The following is a 10,618-nucleotide window of genomic DNA, read 5'->3' on the forward strand; positions in this document are numbered from 1 at the left end:
TACCGGTGACGAGTCAAAATGCCAAGTGGAAAACGAGCCCGGCGGTGCCCTGCGCCCCCCAATCCCCGCTCGGAGCGGGCGTTTCTGCTGCCCTTCGTGCCCGCTCTCTCCCCCCCGTCTCCCCGGGGGAGAAAAAGACAGACGGGCGCTTTTCAAACCTCAAGAGGCGTCTCCTGTTCTCGGGGGATCCACCTGCTGCTGCGCGCCGGGCTGCCGGGCGCTTGCCTGTCACTGGCTAGTTGCCCCGTGCTTTCTGTAGCCTTTCAGATTCGTAGTTTTGAGTATGGTGTGCTGAGGTGAGACGTTAGGATTGGATTTAATGACAGCAATGCTGTATTTGTGCTTCAGCTATTGAGCAGAAACTCCTGTGTTGTAGCAGTCTGTCTTTTCCACCCCTTTTTCCTACTTCTTCACACACTCGCACCCTGCCCCCCTCTCCCCCTCCCCCCTGGGCCCCAATGCCGCAGTTGGAAAGTACAGCAGCCTCCCTGTGCGCTTTCAGATTTGGTAGTGCCTGTATCGCTTACAATAAGTTTACTTAAGGCATTATTTGAAATGGATTTTCACTGTGTTTCAAAGAGTGACGTGTGCATGGACTCGGTATTAAAACGTGCGGATGTTAATTTCTGATGCTTATGAAAGCAGACCTCCCTTATAAGCTTGTTTTCTCCTACTTCCAGCTGTCCCTTAGCAAGTCAGGGGGACTGAACGGTGGATGCCACAGAAACCTCAGTTTGCTCCGCGTTCGTATGGACAGTAAGCAAAATGATGGTAGGGAACATGCAAGGAACGGGCTTGATGGATGTAAGGAATGGAAATGGGTCAACTGAAAAAGACCTTTTTGTTTCAAATCAGGCTGCTGAGATAATGTAATAGACAATCTCAGGAGGGGACTTGGTCATTATAGTATGGTCACAAGTATGAAGTTTTCTGAAGTAGAGTGTTGCTGCTTACTGGGTGAGGACTCTCGTTGGGTTTGTTATTTATGCCGCTGACTTTGTTACCAGAATCTCTGACAAACACCAGCAGGATTGTCCTTGGAGCTTCGGGTGGGTATTCTTTTTGTAAATAGTACTGAAAAAAAAGTAGTTCATCTCTCACAAATTTTTTTTAACTTTTTTTTTTTTTAAGTTATAGGCTGTCCATTTTCCTTCTTCAATTTAGTAACATCTGCACCCTATAGTTATCATAGGTGTCACGTTAAGTAAATAAGTAAAGGTATCTCTGTATAGAGTAGCTACAGTCATTTGTAAAGAGTGTGGTTAGAATGTAACACGATGCATATATATAATATTTATATATGTATATGTGTATATATACACATGTCAGACTCATTGTCTCTGTGAGGCTTGCTCTTCCTCCTTTCTTTGAAAGTGAGAAACTTTTCTGCTATGACAGAACGTGGCCAGGAGAACCGGAGTGTAAAGTGTTATTCTCTTGAAGACACCTGTGCTTTCTGTGGCTGTTTTAACAAAGGAACAGTTTTCCCACATGTAGTAAGAATGCAACTATTTAACTTTTTCTGCAGGATTATGGTTTTAGTACTGGAGCTGCATCTAGAGAGAAGGACTGGTCCAGCAGAAAAAAAGCCATTTTGTTTTACTTTGATTTGCTCTTCCTGTATAAACAATAAAGATGGCAGAACTGAGCTTGGGAGGTGGTTGGTTCAGCTCTCGGTACCTTATTTGCCAGGGTCCACCTTGGGGAAGTACCCACATAAGAAAAATGACATCGGTCTAAAATAGAAGCACAAAATGTTTTCTGACCATGAGTTTGTCTTCGCGTTGTTATTTCACACCTTGGAATGTGTTTATTTTGGAAGATTTTTTAGTAATGAACTTAAAATAACTGTTAAGTTCAGGAAACTTTGGCTTCCCCAGTTTTAAAGTTAGCATCTTCATCAGTAACAAAACCACTCTCCAGTGTTACCCAGAACACAAGTTTCCCAGAAGACAGGCCTCCTGCCAAGGAATTTTCATCTATTTACTCTTGGGCAATTCTGTGCTTAACAAAGCCAAAACTGGGAAATGCGCGTGTTATCATCCAGGCGACAGCCTTTGTCATGGTGTAGTTGTTTCTCTTTGAAGGAGAGTGTTCAGGTTTAGCTGGGAATCTAAATGCTGGAGTACCTGTCACTTTCCCATCATGTCTTCTGGTTTTTGGGAGAATAATGTATATTATCATATGTCTAAGGTACATCTGGTGGAGCATATGAAATTGTAAGAGACCTGCTCTCATTAAGGGTTTATTTACACAAAACGGAAGATGTTTTCAATAGCCTTAGTTTAGATAAGTATGTGTAAATGAGTATTGTTGAAATACTTCAAAGTTTTAAGCTACTTTAGTGGATATATTTTGGAATAAAGATGTTCTTTTTGAATTACTTAGTATCAGTGCAAAGATACAGCACTAGAGCAATTTTATTTTCCTCCAAGAGAGTTCACTGGAATGTATAAGACACAGAAATAGGTGCATATTTGGATGTTCCCCCTGACCCCGAAGCGGGGGTGGGGAAAGCCTGCCCAATCGTGTTCTATTGCTGTTTAAAAAAAAATAATAAAAAATCTTGGAGAAGAGTGAGGCAGTGTTCAGCATAGCTGGGAGACCTGCGGATCTTAGCACACCAGGTTGAGGAGTGAATCCTCAGATGGTGATGTCTCGCGGGTTGCCCTACTGGGAGCGCTCCTCCGATGAGGCTGAGCTCGCGTTGCCCGCCCCGGGTTCCAGCAGTGGGCTTCTGCTGGTGCGGCTGTAGGTGGGCTCCCGGCAGTCGAGGATCCCTTCGGCTAAAGTTGAGAGCTTAAATTCCACCCACCAGCTCGGGGGGAGGCTGGGCCAGAGGGCAGGCGGTCACACTGCCTCCGAAGGGTCTGCAGTTTCTATGCTGCTTCATCACCTCAGCTTTGCAAGCTGAAACTGCCGTCGTGCGCTGTCCCCGCGCAGGCACGGCTAGCAGGGACGTGGGCTGCTGCGGGGAGGGAGCGTGGCTGTCATTGCGAGGAAGGCCTTGCCCACATACCCTCCGTTAAGTCTCCCAAACTTATTAATGACGTGCAGTAGTTTCCTTTAGTCCTGTGAGTACCTTTACATCGTGGACAGGCTGCTCTGGGGTTCTGCACCGTAAAACACTGATGTTAAAATGTGCCTGTGAAGGACAGGGCAAGGGAGAAGGCAGCAAAAAGGAATGAAAAGAGCTATTTAAGAAGTGGGTGTAACAAACTCTTAATTAGATATGAGCTAAAATAATGCTGTTCCAAATTCAAGTCAGCTTCTTGGAATGTGGAAGGGAAGCTGAATCCCTTACAAGTGCCAATTAACTTGAGTGAGCTGGTAGATGAACTCGGGTGTCTTCCTTGCTTGGATCAGCACATTGGCAGAAGAACTCGGTATTTCACTGCAATGTCTTTTATTTTGCCGTGCCAGCAGCAACCCTTAGAAATTAATAAATAGCTTGCATGACCACCTGCACTACTGTTGTGAGGTGGAAGCCACAAAATCCAAGATTTATGGGTTTTAAGCTTACCCATAATGATGTACTGACAGGATGTGTGACTTTTGTGTAAACTAGGTTTTGTCAAATGTCTCTCTTAAGCCTGCAAGTTGAGTTGAATCAGGTAACTAAAATTAGATTCCCGTGAGATTTCTTGGCTTTAACTTCTGGTGTGTACATCATGTGGTGCTCGGCATGTAACTTCAGATCCATTTTAGAGCATTGATTTCCACGCGGAGGCCATCCGCTTGAACTTGGAGTGGCATTAGGACGAGAATATATACTCCCACAACCCTTACCCAGAGAACCGTCAGGAAGAAACTGCAGGGCTGCTGTTGGCAAAGTCTGCCCATGAGGTCAGCAGGTCAGTTCTGTAGAAGACGATGCTTCCCCGGTATTCGGTTGAACCGTGTGTAGTATTTTGAACCACAGATCATCCACCTGGGTGGGGGACCACCATGAGTCTTGAACGTGCTGAAGGTGAAAGCTGGAGGCAGAGTTACTGCAAACACCGCAGCTGAGACTGTTTGAAAATACACTCGAGAACGTGATGGCTGTTGGAGAACATTTAAGTGATTTGTTTGTGGGAAGTCTTTTGACAGCTCCTTTGCTTATTCTAAAAGCAGTAGTTGTTGGTCAAAAACTGGTCCAAAATGGACCAGTTGTGTCCGTTAAAAGTTGGTATTCCTGCCTAAAGCTGCCCCCCTGCATTCTCCTCTGCCTGCTTATGGCCGCTTCCCCTGCTCCCGCAGCACAGCCTCGTCTGCCGCATGTTGCGTTGGCAGCAGGGCAGGGTGCGTGTTCCCTGTATGTCGCGGTTCCATGTGCAGCCACTCGAGTGCTTTTCGCGGCACAGGGGAGAGGGGCACGCTGGTGTCGCTCAGCCGGGGGGAGCGGGTACCTTGGAAAGAACGGGTCTGTTGGTGATGGTGACAGTGTGTTCTGGTTTAAAATGGTTTCAGCCGAGTGGTCTGCTGCCAGCGGAGGCTGTACTACATGCACGCATCCCGTGACATTCCAGGATCTTGTAATGTGTCAAACAAGAAATTATAATAAACTCCTGTTTTACTGTGGGTATTGATTTGACTGTTTGTGACTTTGGTTTTATAACTATGTTGACATGAGCTTTCTGATTCTTTGAATAAAAGCTGCCTTTTTCCTGGTAAGAACTGGTCCTGAAGCGGCTTGGTCAGGTCCCAAAAGCTGTGCCCCCGCGGTACAGCTCTCACGACTTCCTCCCTGCTTCTTTCTCCAGTACGTAAGGTTAATAGATCCGTGGGCATTTAAAGAGGTTGTATGTAAGCTACTGTTCTTTGTATTTGTTACCTAAGCAAGTTGAAAGTGTCTGTAAAAGAATCACGATTAAAACTTATTTTGTAGGACAACTGGGATGATGAGGAGGAAGAGGAGGAAGTAAAGGAGACAGAGGTAAAACAAGGTAAGCCTTAAAAGTAATACATGGCTCTGTATGCAGCATCAGAACAGACGCTGGTTTTGTCCTGAGTGTATCTGAAGAATCAAACCCACTTTCCAAATAGGGTCGGTTTTGTTTTTGACAAAGCGTGTCTTTTAACTCTCTCCGTGTTCAGATTGCAGTAATTGATCTCTCTGGCTTTCTCTTTCATTAGCGTCGCTATAGTTGCTGAAAAAAAAAAATCAGTAGACCTCTTGAGAGCTGTATTGTTCAATGTTTTACAGAACCAAAAGTTTCAGAAAAAAAGAAAATAGCAGAAAAAATAAAAGAAAAAGAAAAGCTACAGAAGAAGAAGCAAGAGGAGCTTAAAAAAAGGGTAAGTCCTTTTTTCTTCTGGGCCTTATAAAACTTAAAGGGCAGGTTTCATTATTTTATTTTTCCTTGAGGTCGAACAAGACCTGTAAAGATCTTGACTATGCTGACAAAACGAAGTTAAAAGTCTTGTACTTAGTAACATCTGGGGGATGTTAGCTTTAATTTCTCTGCAATTTAACCAGGTTATTGAAATAATGCTTATCGCTGTTTCTTTTGTACGCACCGTATGATAAAACATGCAGTTGTGAAACTGAGAACGAAGGTGTTTCTGCCTACTTCTTGTAAAATGAACAATTTAGTAAACCAGGTGGCATTGTTACACTGTATTGGGGTGGTGTTCAGGTTTGTACACGCTTGAGGTGTATTGACTTCAGGCAGAAGCTACTGGAGTGGCACTGGCAAAACCACGATTTCTTGTGCTACCTCTGCTCAAGGGTGAGAAATGTAACCTTCTCCCTATATACGCTTTATAATTCAGTTAGAGGCACCGGAGGAGCATAAAGAACTTACACCAGAAGAACAGTTAGCAGACAAACTACGACTAAAGAAATTACAAGAGGAGTCGGACCTTGAGTTAGCAAAAGAAACATTTGGTAAGTGTGCCGTGCCCGAGTCAAGCAAGTCGATGTAACTGTAGCATCACACCAGCGCCGCGTCCCCTAAAGAAAGCTGTGTTCCCTGTGGGTGCCCTGCCGAAAGAGCGGAGCGGGCTTGGGCTGTGGGAGCACGTGCAGGTTGGGTTACTGAGAGTAAAGAGGGGTTTAAATTCAGACTACGGGAGGCGTGTCCTGGTACGAAGGGCTAATTGCAAGAACCACAAAAACATCTTCAGAATAGAAGGTGCTTTTGCATAAGATGTCTGGGTAGGAGGTTACAGGAGAAAGATGGCTGACTAAACATTCCAACATACTGGTACTTCTGGTAAAAAGATGACTGTAAAAAGAAAAAAGTGCTGTCTCTTAATGTTCAGAGGTGCTTTACAAGGGAGGTTTAATGCGACTTTGGACAAGTGTGGCACAGCATAACTCATGCGTGCTTTACTTCAGGCGGTCCGTGTAATAAGCTGGGTGTTGAGAAAGCAGCTCAGCCGGGGGAATGAGCTCGTTTCCTGGCGGAGACGAAGGAGACTTAAAGCAGATCATTCTGGTTTTGTGCTGTGACAGAACTAGCAAAGATACTGAGTCATAGCAGCATTCTTCAAACATGAAAGTGTGTTTCCTTCATTATAGTGAATTACACAGCGTATTACACAGTGAAAATTCTGCTCTGTGATTCTTCCGAAAGAGTACAGTGCCTTGGGGCGGGGGGGAGCATTGAGGGCAGTTGCAAAGAACCAAACACATTTTGCACTTAAGAGCTCAAGGCAGGAGTTCCTTATTTAAGGGGAAAGGGGCTTCGCGTGGTGCACGTTGCTCCAGAGAGTAGGAATAGCAGGTTTAAATTACTAAGCTTTGCGGCAGACCCTCTCGGTACAGGTCGGTAACTCGGGCTGTTAGCTGCCCTGTGGCAGAAGCCAGTGGGAAGCGATGGAGCAAACCTCAGCTTTGGTTCGGTAAAGCTTCAGTGAGGAACTGAATGTGAAGGAGGTTACTTGTTTTCTCTGGTGACATCTTTTAGGGATCACCACTAACTTTTTTCTCTAATACCTCTGTCTTTCTGTGCAGGTGTAAATAACACTTATGGAATAGATGCCATGAATCCCTCTTCAAAAGATGACTTTACGGAATTTGGCAAACTACTAAAAGAGAAAATTACACAGTACGAAAAGTCATTACATTATGCCAGTTTTTTGGAAGCATTAGTTCGAGACGTATGTATTTCATGTAAGTTAAGCGAAAGACAACCTAGAATGCATTGCTACCAAAACTGCAATGGAGTTGAAAACGTGCTGTTACAGTAAACGTTAAATCACAGTTTATCCATGTAGCTTGTACTAAGTGAAGTACTAATCTGTTTCGTTGGCTACGATCCAACTCCATTCCCACAAACTTTATTACACATTATGTGTTTGTACAAGAGTTACTCTTTCTGTCTGTCAGTTAAAACCAGTCATTTTAAAAAGTGCGAATTTTTATGCAGATCTAAATCTTGCATGTTTTTCTTGAAGCTATTTCTAAATAATAATAATAATAATAATAATTCTCTGAGCCAGATAACTTGAGTACCTCATTCAGAAGGAAACTATTCTAAAATTGAGTTCCTCTAATTCTGGGACTGCAAAATTAATTGTTCTGGAATCCAACATGTAACTGTACAGAGAGAAGACTATTGTACACTTGTTTTTTTGCACAGCTGTGGTAGGCTGAGGTACGCGGTGAATTCACTGCTTGAGATCTTTCCCTGTACTGTACACACTGTCCTTCGGGGACGCGGTACCTCGGCACTGTGGAGTGCTGTATAAGCCCAGCGATCGCTGGCTGCCTGCAGCTGGGAACTTAATTCCAAATGGATTCCAGATCTTCCGAAGTGAAGGACTGGTGACCTCTTGGACCGCTGATAGTTAACAATAATAATTAATCACTGCTCCTTTTGATAAGTTTTACTGTACCCATATTTTACTGTTCAAATGTCTCCTCGTTAGGGCTTTGTGTTCACTAAAATTTACAAGTTTTACCTTCTGCAACATTGAAGCTGCTTACTAGAGACCATCTGAAATAGTAATTGTGATTGTAAGGACCAGAATGACCCAGTCTGTATTTTGCTGATATAAATCCAATAATTGCCCTTACTTACTAGTAATGCTTATTTCTAGTTTTTAGAGCATGTTGATGTTAGATTGTTTAACTGCCTTCGAAGAACAATGTTGCTGAGGAATCTTTCTTTTTTTTTCTCTTCTTCCCTGAATGTAGTGGAAATTGATGATTTGAAAAAGATCACAAATACTTTGACAGTACTATGCAGTGAAAAACAAAAACAAGAAAAGGTAAGACTTGTCCATGTTTCTGCTGCAATAACACCACCTGCTAAAGGTGCTAACCTGGAAAACGGGACTGGGTCTCACGCTGACTTGAACCGCTGATTCTGTTAGAGGCGGCAGCAGGAGATTAAATGAAAACCTTGGATACTGGTTTAGAGTTAAATCCTCTTCACTGTGTGAGGTAGCCCGGAGTTGTCTGACTCTAGAGATCGCAGGCAAAACCTTGATTAAATTACGTACATGTTACCTGCGTGCTAACCTTGTTCCATTTTAGGCTATCTTGGAGTTAAACGGCTTACGCGGATATCCCGCAGGCAGGAGCCAGTCTCATTTAGAGTTAAACGTCTATATAATACCAATCTATGGAAGTAACTTAAATCTTTGCCAAGGTTTGGGATTTTGAATAGCAGATAACGAGGATTTTTAGGCTGTTGTGCAAACTAAAGGAGCAATGACTGCACAGGCAAGGAAGAGTAAGTTTTAAAAAGTGATGTAATAGTTTAACTGATGCTTATGTGACGCAAAAGGTTATGTTTTATAGCATATGTCTGTGTTAAAACTCCAGGTGGGCTGGAGTTCAGTGATTCATCGAATTGTTAGATAGCAACAAAATCAAGCAAAAAATATAACGAGCAGTGCAACTCTTTTGGTATGTTGTAAATCCAGTTGGCGGATTGGTAGGAAACAAATGGCCGAGCGTTGTCAATAGGAGTAACTCGCAAATGGGGAATGGGAAACGGGAAACCTCTTGGGCACAAACCGAACCCGTGGCAGGTGTTCTCCTGGGGCACCAGTTCTACCGCTCCAGGCCGGGGGGAGGCACTTCAACGCAAAACAAACTTTCTGTACACTGTTAATGGGTTAAGTCTGGAGTTGGAAAATGTGACAAACTTTTTCTTTAATGTGAACTGCACTGTGGAGAGAAGCCTGTGACTTATGGAACCAAACAAGTTTAAAAAGAAAAAAATACCTATGCTTCCTGTTTTTCTACTCTTCTGTGCTGGCTTTTCATGTAAATTAGTTTGGTCTGCCACTGAAAGCTACACCTACACCAAGCCAGGAAGGAAGAGCTTTACCAGCAAACGTTCTGTAAAGTTTGTTTAGGACTTTCATTTTTTTGGCAAGGAAAATACTCAGCCTCTGTAGTGACAGAAGCCGCATTGAATTCCCTAATTAATTTAGTAACGCCACAAAACTGAACACCAAACTCTGCATTTACTTAGTTCTTGTACTTGTTTAGAGTCTAGGTAAAATAGGACAAATGACAAAGCATGGGCAAGTTTGTGATGCAGGGAGCTGTGGGACACGGGAACGTGTCGTAGCTTCACCCTGAACAGATGGCGGTGCGGGAGGAAAGGCAGGGGTAGAAATCATCAACAGCGCTCACCGCATGGGCACGCGAATGCTCATACCTCAAAGACATGTGGCATTGCGCTAATTAGAGTAATGACAAATTACTGTGGATTTCCAAGTAAACAAGCATGCTCTTCCTATTTAAGCAGAATAAAGCCAAAAAGAAGAAAAAAGGTGTTGTGCCTGGAGGTGGTTTAAAGGCTACTATGAAAGATGACCTCGCTGATTACGGAGGATACGATGGAGAATACGTACAAGACTTTGAAGACTTCATGTGACATTTATCTCCTCTTCTCTTGTCTTTCTGTTGCCCGTAATCCCTTAAACATGTAGCACAACTTTTCTTCCTTTAAATTCTGCCAAATGCTACAATCAAAATTGCAGTATCTCTGTGCTGGTGGTTTAACTCTTGACGCGTCCGTGCGAAAGCACTGGGCTTCCTCTTCTGTGGTCGGGGGTTAGAATGAAGACATTTAAAAGCTATGTAAATTGCAGTTAAAAACCCCAAAATTCTGATAATGGTAACTGTTGCTATTTAATTTTATAGTAACAGCCAGTAAATTGGAAGTGAATTCGAACAAGGCGAAGTATTATTACCAGCACAGTTCGGTGACATGGCCTTAACTGTACCTCCTGGAACGACTCGTTTGAACAAAAGCAGTTTGCGGCAAGGGCATGGTGTGCACTTAGTATTACAATTGCTTTGTCTTAAGTTAGAGCTTGAATTTTTCAGTATATTGTGAAGGGGAACTGCAAACTTCAGAGTGAGGATACCGCGCCTGGAAATGCATCACTTGAGATACCCGCTACTTCAAAGCTCGACATCGAAACAGAACAATTGGTGGGTCAGAACCAGGAAAGAGTTGCTTATTTAAAAAAAGGAGGAACAACTCCTGTCTTGAGAATGAAGTTTAGTTTCCATTCATCTAAATTTATACTAATGCAGCTGTATGGGTTGGGTATTCTTTAACAGTTAATTGCCTGGTTTAAGTGTAAAAAAAACCCAAGACTTCCTTTTGGTCTCTCATGGGTTGTGGTAGATCTTTCACGACTCAGCCATTTTCTTTCA

General features: G+C 43.3%; 1 protein-coding gene across 1 annotated transcript; it reads left to right on the forward strand.

The window, feature by feature from the left end:
- Positions 1 to 4,312: 4,312 nt before the first annotated feature.
- On the forward strand, positions 4,313 to 9,921 carry EIF3J (eukaryotic translation initiation factor 3, subunit J). Its single transcript, XM_009881161.1, has 7 exons — positions 4,313 to 4,387; positions 4,871 to 4,928; positions 5,189 to 5,280; positions 5,758 to 5,872; positions 6,944 to 7,102; positions 8,129 to 8,202; positions 9,699 to 9,921. Exons 1-7 carry the CDS (start codon positions 4,313 to 4,315, stop codon positions 9,825 to 9,827), a joined length of 702 nt encoding a protein of 233 aa, XP_009879463.1. The 3' UTR covers positions 9,828 to 9,921.
- The last annotated feature ends 697 nt before the right edge of the window (positions 9,922 to 10,618 follow it).

This window comes from Charadrius vociferus, unplaced genomic scaffold, assembly GCF_000708025.1.
Source record: "Charadrius vociferus isolate BGI_N301 unplaced genomic scaffold, ASM70802v2 scaffold623, whole genome shotgun sequence".
Classification (NCBI taxonomy): Eukaryota; Metazoa; Chordata; class Aves; order Charadriiformes; family Charadriidae; genus Charadrius; species Charadrius vociferus.